This window comes from Eupeodes corollae, chromosome 1 (genome assembly GCF_945859685.1).
Source record: "Eupeodes corollae chromosome 1, idEupCoro1.1, whole genome shotgun sequence".
NCBI classification, from domain to species: domain Eukaryota; kingdom Metazoa; phylum Arthropoda; class Insecta; order Diptera; family Syrphidae; genus Eupeodes; species Eupeodes corollae.
The window spans coordinates 226870306-226889410 of NC_079147.1; the positions used below are offsets into that span (position 1 = coordinate 226870306).

The 19105-nt window shown below is 30.2% G+C and overlaps 2 protein-coding genes across 2 annotated transcripts in view; one reads left to right on the forward strand and one right to left on the reverse strand.

Moving 5' to 3' along the window:
* The window catches only part of LOC129942970 (serine-rich adhesin for platelets), a 46436-nt gene extending 38025 nt beyond the window's left edge, over positions 1–8411 (forward strand). Inside the window, exon 6 of the mRNA XM_056052161.1 lies at positions 927–8411. Coding sequence (XP_055908136.1) covers positions 927–979 — 53 coding nt within the window. The 3' untranslated portion in view covers positions 980–8411. The remainder of the gene's footprint in view (positions 1–926) is intronic.
* Positions 8412–15246: 6835 nt separating this feature from the next.
* LOC129940876 (leucine-rich PPR motif-containing protein, mitochondrial) lies at positions 15247–18563 on the reverse strand. The gene is made up of 2 exons (XM_056049398.1): positions 16242–18563; positions 15247–16179 (listed from the first exon to the last, which is right to left on the reverse strand). The coding sequence occupies exons 1-2, from the start codon at positions 18457–18459 to the stop codon at positions 15275–15277; spliced, it is 3123 nt and encodes a 1040-aa protein (XP_055905373.1). The 5' UTR covers positions 18460–18563; the 3' UTR covers positions 15247–15274.
* Between the last annotated feature and the right edge of the window lie 542 nt (positions 18564–19105).

Here is a 19105-nt window from a genome sequence, read left to right on the forward strand (position 1 = left end):
TGCACAATTCTTTCCAGAACGATATTGAAGAAGTCGCATGACAGTGCATCGCCTTGTCTAAAACCTTTTTTGACATCAAATGCATCGGTAAGATCTTTTCCGACCTTGATAAAGCAGCGTGCATTCTCCATCGTCATTCTGCACAAACGGATAAATTTGACAGGGATGCCAAAACTAGATATTGCTCTGTAGAGCTCTTCGCTATGGATGCTGTCATACGCGGCTTTAAAATGGATAAAGATGGTGGGTATCGATTTGAAGCTCCTAGGTTTTTTCCAAGATCTACCGTAGTGTGAATATTTGGTCGATTGTGGACTTTCCTGAAGCCACACTGATAAGGACCTATCAGGTTGTTGACGAACGGCTTCAGACGTTCACATAATACGGCAGAGAGGATCTTATATGCAATGTTAAGAAGACTAATACCTCTGTAGTTGGCACAATTTAGAGGGTCTCCTTTTGTATGTATTGGGCAAACTATGCTGAGATTTCACTCATCGAGCATGCTTTCTTTCAACCATATTTTGCAGATGAGTTGGTGCATGTTCCCTACCAAGTCATAGCCTCTTGCTTTAAATAGTTCGGCAGCGATGCCGTCAGCTCCAGCAGCTCTGTTTGACATTAGTTTAGATATAGCTATCTTCACTTCGTTGAAGTCGGATAGGCGGAATGGTTGATCTCGTCGCCAGATGGTGGACCTATATAACTAAATGTACTAAAAACTGCAAAATTAAATTCGCGCTTAATTAAGTTTAAATCAATATTTGTATAGACTTTTTTGCTGAACCAAAAAAACAACAATTAATCGAGGTTTTGAAAAGGAATCATACTATTATACAAAATAAAAAAAAACACATAATAAAATGCATAATTCATAATTAAATATAATTGTTCACATATTCATTAACATAATTTTTGTTTTACAGCTTGGGAAGAGGTAGCTAATAGCAAAGTTACACAATTTTACGATGGACAATAAAAGCAAGTCATGGGTAACTTAGTTCTAGAATTTCTAAATCGTTTTTAAAAATTATATAAATATACATATATTAAACAACAAAAACAAAAGTAATATAATTAAAATTATTGCTATTTACTTCCATGTACGGGTCTACATGACCGTTTTAATATATAATATATTGAATATCAGTAAATATTTATACACTTTAATGTTATCAGTTTTATTTCGTTCGTTTATAATTAGAAGTTTAAAATGAAAACTAATGAATAACTTTACTTAACTTAAACGAAAACTAACAAATAAAAAAGTATCAAAAAAAAAAAGAAGAAAAAATATGGCAACTTAAGCATGTACACCACGAGTAAAGAATTATAAGCTTTATTTCCTTTTTTCTGGTCCAAAATTATAATTTTCATTCGTATACATTTTGATATAATTAAAATTAGTAATTTAATTAGAAATTTTGTTTATCAAAGAGCATTGTGAAGAAGCGTTCATTTCTTAAGATATTAAATTAATTCAAATAAAAAAAACTATGTTAATTCGTAATATTAAAAACAAAATAGAGGAACAATAACATAAATAAAGAAATATTATTAAAACAAAAAAAAAAACAAATTTTATGCGCAATTGATCCTACTTCCTATCTCTTACATAATTTATAATTAAATAAACACTATTATTATATTAAATCAAATAACTGGAAGAAAAGCTTGGATGGGTAACGAAACATTAAATTAAATGAAATATTAAGGGTTTAAAAGATTGTTTTTGTTTAGTAATCAAAGTATTGTATAAATAGTATATGTAAATGTAGTTATTCGTTGTATGCCTTTGTGCGTCGAAAAACAAAAAATATATATATATAAATTTGTATTTATTATCTTAAATTCTGTCAGAATGTTGTTGATAGGAAAGTGGAAAATCAATTTTATGTTGGAAGTAGACAATAGGGATTTTTGTTGTGAAACAGTAACAGAAACATTTAAATTGATAGTGATAGTAAGGAGTGATTACTCAAGAAATGACCATTTGAATAGCCTTTCATTTGATCATGTTCATAATTCAATCCTTAAAGCCGGGAAATTCCTTAAAATTCAATTGACACATTTAATTTCTTTTTTTATAACATTATTCAGTATACACTTACATAAATAATTTAAACATTTTTACATTAAATTCAAACTTTATTAGTCAAGCACGTATATGTAGTTTATAGGTTTTGTGTGTTACTTGGACGATATTTCTCCTATAAGTCCAAGTCCTTAAATGAAATGGTATCGTGTATCGTCTCGTGTTCGTTCAACATTTTGGAGACTCTGCTTAAAGTCTTCATAAACAACTATATATATATCTTTTAGAGCTTGTTTGTTACCTTAAACTTCCATTAGATAGCATTTTCTATCCTTATAACTGAAAGCTTTTTAAATTGTATGTTTGTTTTTTTTTTTTTTCTTAATTCTAAAGCAATAAAAGTTCTCTGCTGATGCCTCTGCTTTGAGACTCAAAAATCGATGAAGGTATATAAATCTCCTGCTGAAATATTTATTTCTTACACTTCATTCTAAGCATTATAACAAATAGCTTGTTTAATTACTTTAAGTAAAATATGGAATAAGAATTCTTGATCAAAATTAACCAAATTTCCAAGATAAAGTGCAAAAAACCAAAACAGGCAAATAGACGAGGTACATAAAACTGATGATCAGAAAGAATAATATTTTTTTCCTGTTAAAATATCTCTTGTAAAAAATACTTTAAAAAAAAACACACAAAAAAAATATTATATTCAAATACATTTATGCCATAGTCCTTAAAAATGTATAATAGAACAATAAAAAATATATATATATTATTAAATATTATATAAATGTCAAGATTTGCAACAAACTATATTTGTAATTGTGTAAAAATCAAAACTATGTAGCTTAAAAAATATATATATATATATAACGACTCTATCATAATATATATTCTTCATTTTAACTTCTCTAGTTTTATTTGAATAAGTGCAGAGATTAACAGCAAAGCAATAAGGAAGTCTTTTTGTTTTTTAAGTGACTATTATAATGCTTTTTTTGTTTGTTTTGTTTTTAGAAACAATAATTTTGTTTTGCACATTTTTTGTCCTTAAATTAATTATTTATTATACAAATAGATTTCATTTTATCGAATTTCCTATTTTATTTTAAATTTAAAGCGGAGTAAAATAATTCAACTTTTATATATGAAAGGCTTTTTATACAATTGGGATTCATTGCAATACAAATATTGGAAGTTTGAAGAAAAACAAAAATACCATTAACCGTTATTAATAATAATTTGCTAATAGGTACAAATTTGAAAACAATCGACTGGGGTATTTGTTTCACGTTTGATGTTCAAAAAATCTTAAAAGCAAAAACTCTTCAAAAAATCAATACATTTCTTGTGACAAAAATTACGTCAAAAATGTTTTTCTCCTTACTCAGAATGGAATTTTTCTTTTAGCGATTATTGAAATTGAAGGCAATTATTTCCTATTTAGATACTCAGAGTTTTAAAATACAAGTTGATTTACAATGTGACAAGAGCAACACGAAATCTTATTGAGGATTGTAGGCATCAAATGAATTCCAATTCCAATGAACACACATTTTTTTGTTTAAAATATGTTTTTACCATTTGTTGTTATTTAACCCGATAGGGATTGAGAAAAAACGAAATTTCGATGCAACTATAGGCACACAAGATCAACAGCATGAGAGAATGTAAATCTTGTATGACTTCAATTTAAAGACTGCATTATTTGAATTCACTTAAAGGCTGGGACTTAAAATTTGACTTATAAAGAATGCAAACATTTTGTCCCAATCAATTGACTGCAATTATTTGAGACTTCATGTATTCTTCTTTAGCACTCACATGAAGCCATAGGATTCTTTTGAAGTCCTTGCAATCATTCAAGTAAATGCAAATACTGCAATTGCAAACACTTCAAGTTATTGCAAAAGAATGTTCCTATGTTCTCTTAAATGATTGGGGACAAAATAATTGCAATCTTTTTAAAAATTATTGATAATTGAAAAATTTTGAGTCACATTTTTAAGGTGAAGTCAAACAACCAACTGAAACATATCGAGCCCTTCAAGCCAATTTGTCGGAAGCGACAAAATAAATTATATCGTAAACGACAAATCAAAAGCTAACTGCTAGCCCTTGAAACGACTTGTATCCGTAGTTAGTATAGGAAATTATTAATTATGCTTAAGTTAAGACATGACAATAGCCTTCAAGGCTCTATGTGTTACCAGCAAAATTTTAATAATTTAGTTGTCCTTTTTATTGAAAATATCGCTTACGATAAAATGGCGAGAAGGGCTCGATATTATCGTGGTTATACTCAACTCAATTCGTTATATGTAACTATGTATGTATGCATGTATGTTTGATTAGATCCAGCTCGTAAGAAATTGATGGGATGTAGAAATGTGTTTTTAATTATATTCAGGTATACAATGAGTCTCAATGAAAACTTGGGTTAGGTTGAAGTGGCTGTCCAAGATGGAAACAGACACACTTAGGCCAGGTTTAATGGCCAATTGTGACAATGAAAACTTAATATTTAAGATTTTAAATGTTAATACCAATATACTTGTTTTGGAAATGAAAAATAGAACACATTATTATAATTTTTGGTTAATAATATTTCTGAGAATAATCCATCTCAATAGGTTTACAGATCAAGAGAATTGAAAATAAATAGAATTCTCAAACCTTAAGTCAAATGGTCTTTGTATTTCTCTTCCTTTTAAGAAACATTCGTTTCAAGCTATTCTTTATAACGCTTATAAGCAAGATCAGTCCAATAGCATAAAACTAACAGCCACGAGACTTCAATCGTACCTATACTAAAAATTGAAAAGAAGACAACACGTTTATAGCCGCTTTAATACTTCTCTGTTATCGTTCCAACAAGATGAAACTATGTAATCGAAACCAAAAAAGTCAATAAAATTTCATTAATTTATTCATTCATTCTTTTCTTTTTATTTGAAAAATGCGATCAAGGTTTGGCAATGTTTATATTTCTAAAAAATCTCGGAGATTTTCGTATTCCCATAAATTTAAACAAAATGTCTCACTTTTGCTGTCAAAAATCTGAGAATAGAATTATTATATGTAATTCGATTTCTCACAAAATTTTCTAAAATGTATTTTCAGAAATTTCGGAAATATAAACTGGTCAAATAGTTTTTCGAATTTTGGTGATCATACAGCAAAAAGGAGAAATTTGAAAAGTCTCAGATCTAAGAAATATAAACTTGCTAATTGTAGATTTTAAATTAATCAACATTATTTAATAACTTATTTTGCCCACTAGGTTTTGACAGCAAATTTAAAATTATTAATGGCAAACAGCAACATACATACATGCATATGTATGTTTTTATATAGAATGTATGTTACGATCTCAAACAGCTTAAGAAAAAATGGCAAAATAAGAAGCTTTGGTTTTTTATTAAATATTGTTTAAAATTAGTTTTATTCGTACAAATGTGCAATGTGTTTTATCTTCTCTAGTTACCTTAATAATAGATGATTTATGTACATATGTATTCTCCTCATTTCTTATTAAAATTAATTTCTCAATATAGGCAAACTGCTTCAAAGTATTGTTACGATCACATTTAAGGAAGATTCCTTGTCATAATGTTTTGTTTATAAACTTTCATTCCTATGAACTTCAAGTGAGTATTGATAAGTTTATTATAGTTCACACTTAACACATAAATTGTACAGTTTCAATTTCGAGCTTGTAAAATACTTAAAAGTGTTTCTAAACTACCTCCAGAAATATGTCTTGCTTGATTAATGTGTTCAAAGCTTTATTTTTAAACTTACTAAATTAGCCAGTACAGAATTTCATTCACTTTCACTCGAAATGAAAACGAATTCGAAAAATTGTGTACATTAAAATGGAGATGATTGAAATGTACATTTTTAAGAACGGCGAGTTATTGATATGAATTAAATGATGATTTGAAAACAAACTTTTTTCTTATTCAAATTCAATTTCTAGAACCTAGTTGAGTATCAGCCCTATTCTGCTATTCATGTCGATCGTATATTCGATTCACCCATTCGATTCCCTTTCACACTGCCTTTGCATTCTGCTATCCATCGAGGGAACTACATTATCCCAAACCAATCAATTGTCTGAGTTGTCCGATAATGACAAACTTTTTATGAATTAAAAACGATCAATAATAAAAAGTACACCAAATACAAATTTGGTCAGCAGAACCAAATTCTTAGGTTGTTTTTTGGAATAGACATTTTTGGACGACCAATTATTGATATATGTTTTTGGACTGCCAAAATCATATTTTTGAATTAGTTTCTATAGTCTTATTTAAATTACTTTATTGAACAAAAATGTAGATTTGAAATATTTATTTGATTTCTATGTAAGATATTCCCATTTGCTGTATTTTCTTAGCGTATTATTTGAAAGTAAAGCAGGGAAATTTGTAATAATGGATAAGCATAATAGGGGCCTGATTATGGGATTCGCGGCGAATGGTTTTGCTAGCGAGTTAACCATTTTTTAATTATTGTTTTAGCCTTCTTCGTTTTGAATTCGACCAATCAACGAATTCGAAGGCGAATTAAATGTCATTATGTTTGTTGGCGAGTTGAAATCCGACAGCTTTTTAATGCGGATTCACAGCTGAAAAAGTTTTTATTATTACTCACTGTTCAATTTCGTGGATTCCTTCTTGATTGTAATTCTATAAAAATGTGAATTAGCTTTATATTAATATTCTTATAATTTATCCACAATTTAGAATAAATCAGCGCAAATTTCACAAATTCAATCAAAACAAAATTTCTGGAAAGCTGGAATATGGGAAGAAAAAGTCACCTAAAAGTGTCGAAACCACTGGAATATAGGAAGAACTATTTTCGCTTCGCCGCGAATTCGTTAATAAGGAAATACGACGTGAGTCGAATGTGAAGGATCGAATTGAAAACGATTAGCCGCGAACCTCATAATCAGGTCCCAGTTTCAGTTAGCTCGATTAAATTTAAATGGAATATATAATCCCGTCCAATTATGAAGCCATAACATCTAAGATATCAACAAGTAGCAAACAAACCTGCTTCTTGAACAGAAATGCGTAGTTTTCTAAAACATAGGAACTCTTACAAGGTGAAACGATTTTGTTAGCAAAACCCAACAAAAAATATTTGCCTCTTTGTCATTCAGAATTTAGTTTTAGACTATTAAAATCTTAGACTTTCTTAACCCAACCAAACAAATTAAATCAAATTAAATTTTTCTTTGAAAATGATGCGAATTTATTCAAAAGAATGTTAAATTTTTATGATTGATGAATTCCCATATTTCTAAATTATTTAAAATTTCTTATAATTTTAAACTTTGTCTCATTTTGAAGTAAAAAGATTAAATAAAGGAGGAATGTACTAAGTTTGTAAATCACCAAACAACCCTTCAGAAAACCCCTACAGTTTTGAAAAGCCTTTTTTTTCCTTACATGCTTTACGCTTTATTATTTTTTTCTTAAATTTGTTATTGATTTTGTTTTGTTGATTTTTAATAAAACTACAGCTTCCTTACCACTGACTGAGTAGCTGCTATTCGCTGAAATTCTCTTCTATATACATAATATCAAGTTCATATAATATAAATTATAATATAAAATAAATAATGTTTAAAACTTTTAAATACAAAATACATACATGTACATAATTTTTTTATTAGATGTATACACTATGAATATCTCATTAAATTGATAAAATAAATAATTGATTATTACCTAAATATTTAATGCTGTATGTAATAATTTTTATGGAAGGGAGTTTTAGCAGTCGGTATATAATTTTTGTTTATATTATGTATGTTAATAAATATAAAGAGAAAAACACTAAATTTCCATACAAAAACATTAATATATATAAATACGAGTATAAGTAAATACATATATATATATATAAATAAATTTAAAAAAAAAACGGTTTATCCTGAAGAATAAAATAAAAATAAATAACTTAAAATTAAGTAAAAAAGAAAATTAAAAAAAAAACTTTTAGGCCAGCAATTAACATTTTACACACAGCTACACGCATGCAATTCATATAACTTACAGACGAATATTGTACCATAGAAAACATAACATTAATAATTAATTTATCATTAAATAAAAGTAAATGTAGAAAAGTAAAAATTGTTAACTATAAGGAAAGCATTAAAGAGAATGTACACACACAACAAAATAAACCATTCAGCAATATCAATCAAAACCCTTCCTAGCATACGTTTTCTTTTAAATTTCAAAAAGACAAAAAACAAAAAGAAAATTTATTATTACTGAATGAGCTGTGAAGATTTCATCATTAAAATGTTTTTAATCACACATCCTATCAAATGAAAATAAAAATAAAACAATAGTTAAATCATATTAGAAAACAATAGAAGAAAGAAAGAAAGAAAATAATATTATTATTTGAAAAATGAAAACAATGTACATCATGGCGGCGCCTATTAGACGAGAGTTATTTCATTTTATTTAAAAACTTTATTTTTTAAATAATGAATTACAAATTTTTAAAGAAAATAAAAAGAAACATAAATACGTTTAAATATTTCTAGCTAGTTTACTTTTATTGTTTTATATTAAGAAATAAAGCAAATAAAAATCAATGAAAATAGATTAAACAATAAACTAAAAAAAAAAAAAAACATTAAACAAAAAAATAAATAATCTTAACAAAATATATTAAAAAGAATAAATTATGAGTAAATATATATATTATATAATACCACTAATATTTGTTAAGTTAGTACATATTAATATTAAAAAAGAAAAAAAGAAATGTAAACATTAATTTAATTATATTTAATTAAACAAAAGAAAAACTAGGTTTGATTTTAAATTTTGCCTTTTGGTATACAACAGTTTGTTATAAATGAATATCCAATTTTATTTTTCTTTCTTTTATTTTTTGATTTTATTGTTTATTTTATTTGAACTTTGTAACGGTGCTTTTTTCATACCCAATATTTTTGTTGTTTTTTTTCTTTTTCAATTGTTAGAATGTTTCGATTATTATTTTATTTTGCTTAAATTATATTATTTTGATAGCTAGAAAAAAATGGATAAAAATAATATGAATATGAATATTATGTGCATGTATAGACAAAACAAAATAATTAAATTTTTCAAAGTCAATGAAAAATACAAAACAAAAAACTTAGTCAAGGTCAAAAATGAAAGGAAACAAGTCATAGGCACACTCTGTCTGTTGTATATCAAATACAAATTATTAAACCTAAAAACAAGTCATTTAAATAAAAAAATAACAAAATATTAACTAAAAGTTGTTTCAATTGGATTTAACGTACCTATCAAATTGATTTACAAAAAGTTGCACATTTTGATTGTTGGATGTGGAAAGACGACAGGTGAGAGACACTCTTAAGCAATTAATACCTCTAGGAATGTATAATCATGATGTAGGGAGGAATTTCGATGCTGAGCTACTAAGAGAGGAAGGATATCTGAACTCTTCGTATTCATCATTATAGGCTTGACAATCTCTCCAGCGTAAGCATGGTCGACCATATTCTAACCTACCATAAAAGGTACTACAAAGGACTTTCAGGACGTGCCCACCCCACAGAAGTTGACTGTGGCCTAATTGTGAGGTCACGGCGGATCGGTTTCAACAAAAACACTATATGAAAATATAAATCCTTCGTACGTATCTCCCTCCATAACCCATTTGTTTACATTGTTGTATTTGTAATGTGGACGTATTCAACGAGAAAAGTTGACGTGTTTTCACGCATACATAGAATGACTTACTAAGTTTTTAGGGGAAATTTAATAAGATTAAAGAGTGTATGAGTCCGATTGCCGGTTTAGCCTGAAGGCAAACCAATATGGCTAGGCTTGCTTTTAAGTTTTCAGTTCGACATTTCAAAATTCGACTCGCGTCGTATTTCTTTATTAATTAATTCGCGGCGAAGCGAAAATAGTTCTTCATATATTCCAGTGATTTGAAGGTTGGTTTGACTTTTTCTTTCTATATTCCAGTGGTTTGACAGCTTTCCACAATTGTTGTTTTGTTTTAATTGAATTTGTGAAATTTGCTTTGATTTATTGAATAAACAATATATTTAAAAAATAGAATCAATTATGGTGTATATATTGATTCTGAAAGGGAGGAATTTGAGGAATCCTCAAGATTACGGGTGTCCAGGAGAATGAATGAATTTTAAAATTTTATTTTGGATTGTGGAAATATTATAAAAAAAAAATAAAATAAAGCTACATAACTCACATTTTTAAATAATTACAATCAAGGACGAATTCACGAAATCGAAGAGCGGATTTCAACTCGCCAAAAAACATTATGACATTTCAAATTCGTTAATTAGTCGAATTCCAAACGAAGAAAGCGAAAGCAATAATTGAAAAATGACAAACTCAAAAGCAAAACGATTCGTATTCTAGGTATTATCAAGCTAATCACGAATTCCATCGTAATCGAAACTTTCACGAATTCCGAAAATCCGTTGGCAATGCGATTGTTTTTTTTTCGGGATTCGTAACAGTTTCCGATTACGATGGAATTCCCAAATCTCCAATATTCTGGCGAATTATTATTATAGTATCATTTGAACCGTACTATGTTGCGTTATGTAGCTTGGATTATATTGAATCTCGGTTTATTCGGGAAAATATGCGTCAAGACAAGGTGTAATGGTCATCTTCTGATGAGCCCAGCCATTACATCAGAGCGAAACGCATATATGAATACTTTTATGCTGGTTCGATTTTAAATCGTATTTATTAAAATTTAGAATATTAATGTTTGAATATTTTAGCAATTTGTTTTTCTTTGCTTAATTTTTAAAGTTTTTTTATTTAAAATTCAAGGGGAGCAATTTTGGTATTCAGGCTGAAAATACACTTTTTTACAATGCCGCTTAATGTTTCTAATTTTTGAGGATTAATATTCTCAGATTGGTTTTATATATACAATGGATTGACCTTGACCTATAAGTGACGTTTGGTTGGAGTGTTGGAGCTCTTTCCTGTAGCACTCTTGCAAAGAATTTAATCCTGAACGCCACCGTTGCTCAGCGAATCAGCGAATAAATTTTTGAAAGTCGTCGTCGAAAATCAATTAGCGTGCCAAGAACGACTAAATTGCTAAAAATCAGGAGAAAGTGCCTACCTACAACAAAAGTCGGATTAGCATTAGCAAAGGTATGTTAACTTTGGAACCTTCATATTTGTTTGCACTCGCTCAGACTGTAAAATATCCTCAATCTTATCAGATGTTAAGTGGGTTAAATAAATTAATGTTTTTAAACTTAATAATACCTTTTGTTTTGATATTAAATAAATAATTTAGATCGTAGAAAACCTGGCCCAGTGATTTACATCTCTACAATTCAACGGTGCGAAATTAAGGGACTGCAGCAGTTTTTATGCCGAATCCGAATGGACAAATGACAAGAATTACTCTTAAAGGAATTGTCAATTCCTCGAAAAAGATAGTACCAGTTACAAAAATTATTTATATCAATCGAAGAATGCTTTTGGCAAAAGTTGAAACTAATAGTGAATAGGAGAAGTTTTTGCATTAAATCTATTATTATTTTGTTTTGATTGTTACTAATGATAAAAAAAAAACCTTCTTTAAGTCGTGTATAAAATTGTCACCAAATTCGAGACTAATAGCCTAAAGGTGATTTCCTTCAGTCAAATTTGGATTTGAGAATTCCATTTTCAACTTTTGAATTTCTTTTTATTTTGTCAAAAATTTAATTTTCAACTTTAAATTTTGAACTCTTGAGTTGATCAACTTAAGATTTTCTCATTTTACAAGATGAGTTGAAGTTAAGAGAGAAAAAACTGCGATTCTCTATTTTGTGCATTCATCTTTCCTTAATGTTTCAAATGAAGTTTTAAATCGCAAATTCGAACTCATAATTATTAATTAAGAATGCAATTTAATTTAACTTAATTAAACAAGATGATTATTTCAATTAAATTCAATTCTTTTATTGAGGCTTTTAAAACACAATTTTCTCTTATGTACATATATGAATATATAAATGAATTAATAATTATGAAGTCGGCTTGTAAATATGCCAGACAAAGCAAATACAGAAATATATATTGTATATAATATTTAAACAGATATAATTTGAGTGTTTACATTTCAATCAAATAAAAACAATAATTATTTAATTTGTTGTTCCTCTTAAGTTAGAGCATAACGTTTTCTCGTAAAATGGTATCAAGCAATCTCTGTTAATGTCAGGCTCTATTAATGGTAATGATCTCTCATTAAGGATGTTATAAGGAGAAAGATAGCTCTTCTAAATTTTCCACAGCAAAATCTCAAATTTTTTTTCTCAAATCGTTCAAGCTCTATAGCTATCGTAGGTGAAATAGTGAACCAGGAGCAAAATCCGTATGGTTATTGATTAAATCAATATTCTATACACCAAAAGCTTTGTACTTTTGGGCATTTCTTTTGAGTACAGTACTGGCTTTAATCTCGCAGTAACAAATTTGGCCTTAAATAATGTCTTTCGGGCGTGTTTATTGAAAATGAATCTGTTATGAAAGTGAATACCTAAGTCATTAATTTCGGTTCGTAATGGAATAGGTACGTTATTTATGTTTAGGGAGAGTTTTACTTTTCTTAACTCTCATACGATGGCCTTTTCCACTTGCGTTTCGAAAGCATGTTAAGCTACATTTTCCCGTATTTATATTTAAACCCCACTTTCTGTAATAGCCTAAAAGTAAGAGTTAATTGTCGTTCTATTTTAAAAAGCGCTTTCTGTGGCTTATTCTTCATTCGAATAACCGAATAGAAAATCATATAAATATATATTAAACAAAATAGGACCCAATATTAATCCCTGCAGAATTCCTGATAAGATTCGGTAAGGATCTGACTCAGTTCACAACAAATATTGTTGCTCAGTTTTAACAAATATTGCTGAGAATCGATTTTCAAGAAAACTTTGAATAATACGCACTAGCCATGTGGGAAAGTCAAGTGTTAACAATTTATAAATCATACCTTTGTGACAAAGATTATTAAATGCTTTTTCAATGTCTATGTTTAATGAAATCGTGCATCTTTTAGATCTCAGGTTTTGTAATTGTATTGCAAAGTAGGGGAGTAGCATGTTCAGGTGAATGTTCTTTTCTAAACCCAAATTGAGTTTGAGGAATAATGTTTTTATCCTCACAGAGAATATTGACTGGTTTAACTATTATCCTGCGAAAAAGCTCCCATTTACTCGATGAAATAATGAATCTCTGTTAAGTCATTGCATTAACAGTGGCTACTTTCCTTTAGCTTAAAAAAGAGCAAAATTGTTACTAATACCTAAAACTAGATCTACGACAGAATTAAAAGTCTTTCGAGTTTCAACCTATTTCCTTGCTTTCCAACATTGGAAAGCTCTTCGAAAAAATAATAGTAAAAAAAACAAGATGCTTATTGTACAAGAAAATATGATCGAATAAATATAAACTGAATAATAGCGAACTTCAATATTGTTTGATATTAACACTATAAATATTAATATCACAAGTGTATACAAATAGTTAATTATATATATACTAACAATAATTATGTCGAATAACGTTTGTAAAAATGCTATTAATTTATTGAATTATAAATCTACATATAAATAACTCATGCTTAAATCTACCATGAATATTCTTCTCTATCGCCAGCTGTTCAAATTAATGCATTTGAAATAGCAAAAGGATGATGCACAAACTGTGTTCCCTTGTGGAAAGCAGCTAAACGGACTCAGCAGCCCGTTTCCAAATTGTTCTTTTTCGCCTTCCAACTTTTACTTTTTTTCTAAAAAGCAATACATTTTCTTCTGAGGTTCATTTTCAAAATTCTGGCGGCGGTTTTTCTGCAACAATATATTTTTGGGCTTTCTGAGCTTGGCTGACTATCTAGACTAACTTTCTAATCATTCAAAAAGATGACCTCCTCATCGGGTCTATAAACACGTTTTTTAAGTTTTTGATTGATTTTAAAACAATAAAAGCATTCCGACTTCCCCCACGCTTTATCTTTGTCAAGTTTTGTGGCAACGTGCGTCGGTTTTCTCATTTTTAGTAATATTCTTATCTTTCTCTGATATTATTTTTATGTTTTATTGTTTATTTCACGAACCACAACTTTAAAAAAAACTTTAATTTGATTGACCGATAGTTTCTAAAATGTCTCAAATATACATAATTTTCCAAAATAAAGTTTGTCAGCTTTAGTGTTGTGGTACCAGCGGCATGATTGTTAGTGCGTTGGGCTGTTATTAGAATTCTCTTGCAGCGCAAGGTGGTCATCGTTGATCTTCACGGGCAGTAAATAAGCCGTTCGGATTAGTCTTACAATAGTACTCCATCCCTTACAATAGTACTCGCATACAGGAATGGTTGAGAGTTGTACGTCACGAGTCCCTAATTCTCAACAGACTGTTGCGCCGCCCATTTTTTTTTGTTTTTAACTTTAATGTTTAGAAACAAATAATTTAAAATAATAAATTTGTATTTGCGATTTAATTCTCGAGTTTTAGTCAACTCTCAAGTTAACCAGCTTGAAAGTTTGCTTAAGTTTAGCAATAGTGAAAAAATTGTCTTAAAATTCAAATCAGTCGTCTGGGAGTTTTATTTTTCACTGGGCGTAAGGGAGAACGATTAAAAACGTGAATTTTAAAGATATTTATTTGGAATAGCGTTGGTCAAAACTAAACTAATTTGAATGTACATATATTTTCTCAGGTTAAAATTTGTGTAATCTGTTTTTATTTTATGAGCTACACAGTTCACATACCAACAATATTTTTGAAAAATTGAAACATAATTGGGTGATTCCTTTGACTTAGGAGGAACTGGAACCTCCTCTCGAGCAATATTTTTAAAACGTTATTTTTTCAACAAAAAAAAAACTCGGTGCAATTCCAGCTAAATAGTTAGTAGAGTATTGTTTGACTTAATTTCATAGTCCAGACGAGTAACCCATTTTTTCGTCCTCGAGATATGAACGTGTAATTTTATCAATATAACAAATAAATACTTACTTTTGAATATCAATGTTTTTTTAAAGACCTTTTAGCTTCAATATTCGTCGTAGTAGTAAATAGGAGTCATTTCTATTATCTTTGTTATAATTCCTGTTTCTTTTTGAACGACCAGAGAAAACTCTTCAAACTAAATATTAATCTACATTAACATTTATTTAAACTAATTATAAAAGTTGCGCTCTCAAAGCTAAACTACTTGGTATTTCTACTTTGTTTACTTTCAATAAATTAACTAAATTCTTAAGAAATTCTTGAGAAATCTTAAAATCATCATCTGCTTCGAGTTTCTCGAAAAGCTCCAAAGACGCTTCACAATTATTATCATTAACAAACTTCATAAGTAGCATATTATAAACATCATGTTCCTTAATAACATGACCAAGACCTCTACATGCTTTGGCCAATCTCATTAGTGTATGTATACTGCCTTCCTTATTGAGGTGTTCACAGTTTTGGGCCAACATCTCATGGTTAAGTCTAAATTCTGGATTTATCAGTAATTTTCGCAGTTGATTTTCCGTACCAGATTCGGCGACAGCTAAGAGAAGTGATGAATTCATATTAACCTGACCATGTATACTCGATATTGTCGTTGTTAGCTGCTGAAGTAGTTCTTTGGCTTGTTCTTTAGTTATATTGAATTTTTCGGGGTCTTCTTCGTTGCTTAGGCGAACTAAAAGGCTCGATAATTCAAATTGCAATGGAGTATGACGGAACGTTTCTGCAAGTGTTTTGAACTCTTGCACAGCTCCCTGAATATCTTTCCGAAGGATATACTCTCGAACGATTGGACCGAGTACAGCATTGTGTGCTTTGCAGAATCCAAGCTTACGAACAAAGAAGAACATTTCTTTTGTGAGATTTGTATCCTTTGGTAGGTCCGTCTGTTGGGCAGCTAACTGTGCGACACTGTTCAATAGATTCCACACATTCTTTATTACATAGTCACCGCCGAACACCTTATTCGTTGCCGCTCGATTGCTGAGGATTTGCTTAGCCTTTTCCAATTCCTTATTTTTTATCGTTAGAGCTGCAAAGTCGAGTAACTTATGTTCGTCCAAGAGAAAACCTGAAAAAAATCACACACATAAATAAAAAGGACTAAGCTTTTAAGTTTAACATCTTAATTACCAGGGAATCTTTTCTGTAAGTTCTGAAGACTTGACTTGGCAGCTGAATAATCTCCCACTTTTATGTACAAATCAAAAATACTCGCTAGCATACCCGGACTCAATTCGACCCTTGCTAGATCGCATTTTTGTTTGATTTCTAATGCTCTTTCGAGCTTATTATCTCTAACGCAGATCTGGAGGAGTCGTCGAAGCACTCCTCGAGTGTTCATACCCTTCGACTCTAATTCCACCAAATGACACTCGAGTTCTTCGTAAGACATGTCTCTAGGATGGACAATATTGGGCATGGTGTTTTCAGAAAGCCTTAAGCTCAACCTTCGATCTACCATTGTCGCCAGCATGTGTCGAATATTGGGAACATCAGTATCGTCGGTTTTTATCTTCACCAGATGAGTATTGAGGACTTCCACAGCTGCTGGCGATAGTTTCGTGCCTAATCTACTCAATGGGCTGATAATGCGTTCCAGCATAACAACGTCATTCCGTATTTTGTTATGGCCTATTATCTCTAAGAGTATTTGGCCAACGAAATCAATTTTTGGATCGCTGGACTTTAAAGACAGTGTGTGGATTGCATTAGCATACTTCTCGTATCGTTTAGTTGCCCGAACGCGTACTGCTAAGAGAGCCAGAGGTTTGACAAAGTGTTTGGTTTCAAACCTGGATGTATAAAGTTGAGCGATCTTTATGATTTCTTCCATCTTTTGCTGGTCTATCAAATGTGCTATTACAGGAGTAAGAGAATGCGACGTCTTTAAACCACAACTCTCAAGAGTTTTTATGGATTGTTCAGCATTTTCCAGAGTAACTGACAATTTAGGAAGCACATAGAAGGACAGAGTTTCAAAGTCACAATCGACTTTAAGCTCAGACATCTTTTTTATGACGCTGAAAATGCCGGCCTCGCCATTACGTTGGAACTTATGCAGCAAAAGTGGCCAGAAATAATGCGGACGTAGTGGTTCCATTTCGGATATTGCCTTTAAATATGGATATGCAAGATCTGGATTTCTGTGCATTGCACTATCGCATGCAATGTGAAGAGCACGTGAGTTCTTACCGCTTGTTATGAGTTTGTTTGCAACTTCGATTATCTTCTCAGGATTGACTTTGCCTCGAAACAGATCTTGGAGAAAAACATATCCATATGTGTCGATGTCTTGATTTTCGTTGAATTTTGGACATGGCAAAGCATCGATGATCGAATAGGCTTCATCGACTCGGCCATTGTGTATGAGCTCGGTGCAAATGTTTCGAATCGGAGAGGGTACTTCTTTGGCAATTACGTATTCAGTTGGTAGTTCTTTGATGAGGAGTTCTAAAAATGTTTGTTTTTCGTTTTCCATTTCGGTTAGAACAAGGGTTTTAATAATTCTTATGATTTGGTCTGAATTAAATTTCCCTGAATGTTGTAGTAAAATTTCGGTGGCCTTGTTCATGTCCTTGTTTTTGATGAATGCTTTAATCAACTGGGTAAATGTTGCGGAACTGGGTTCTACTCTAGCGGCTTTCATGGTTTCCAAAACAATCAATGCACTTTGTAAGTCTTTGTTCTGGGAATGACCCATAATTAGAGCATTGAATACATTTTCAGTGATAGCAAAGCTTTTAGCTTTCATCTCAGCCAAGATTTCAGTCGCACGCCTGATGTCACCAAGTTCACATGCGAATTGTATGAGTTTTTCGTATATTTGGGGGTTATCTACGAGATGATTTTCCTCCAGAAACTTGTTGAAATCTTCGATGTCAACACCATTCTCTGCGTAGACTTTTAAGTAAGACATGTAATGCTCTGTCTTGAGGTCATTGCTTTTTTCAAGAAATTCCCATAGTTTCTGGAATAGTTCTATTCGATTTTCGGGAGTTTGGGAAGGCATCAAATCGGGACTGCATGACTCCAGTAGAAATATACTCTGCTCGGTGGTGAGAGATCCGCCGGTCTCCAAAGATTCTAGTAACTTTTTGAAGTTGAAGGGATTCATGTATCCCAATTGTGTGAAATCTGATTGGAGCTTTCCTAGTACCTGATCGAATAAAGGTGATTTTTCATAAGCAAGCGTCTTAGCAGAGTAATTCCTTTGAATCTCTTGTATTAATGGAAAATACCGCATTTTAGTAGATTGCATTGCATAACTTTTACCGGTTGTTTGTGATAGTTTTTGCACAGTTTTTAAATTACATATCCGCCAAAACGTTTTTAATATGCTGGAGTTCATTTTTAAAAGCTGTTCTGTATTCCGGAGGATTTAATAAAACTTCTTTTTACGAAATAAAACAATTTTAAAACCCGATACAAAATAATGGAACAAATAGGCTAAGACGAAATGTCAAATGTCAACATAATCGTAATCAGCTGTTTTTGACAGAAAGAACGAAATCTAGAAAAAAGCAGCACACATGTTGAGTAGGTAGTGCTGCCAAGTGGTTAAATTGTTTGAAGTAAAGAAAAATATACTTCAAGCTAAATAATACAACTTTTCGACTGTACAGCTTTGTAGCGATAAATCAAAATACCTAACATAATCTGAAAAATAGTTAGAAATTCTTAAATTTTTGGACAACCAAAAACTAATGCTTTAAAAAAAATGGAAGTGGCTATAATTAGATAAACAGTGTCTTCGTTTAATCTTAAAATGATAGCTAAACAGTACATGTAGTTTTTATATAGTAAAAACGCATTGAATTTCAAAAAAGTGTTTCACAAATGTAAGGAAAATATAACTATTAGTAACATGAACCTAACAATTAAATGAAAATTTGAATAAAATTCTTGAAAAAGTAACAGAATTTTAAAATACAGGAAAAATGTAAAGTATTATGGCAACACTGATGTAAATATATAAGGATGCTATAATAAAGATG

Bases quoted from the DNA above. Each gene is read 5' to 3' on its own strand.
- LOC129940876 (XM_056049398.1), bottom strand. From the start codon at position 18,459: ATGAACTCCAGCATATTAAAAACGTTTTGGCGGATATGTAATTTAAAA. The intron at 16,180-16,241 runs GTAATTAAGATG...GATTTTTTTCAG, and splicing joins CTTACAGAAAAGATTCCCTG to GTTTTCTCTTGGACGAACAT.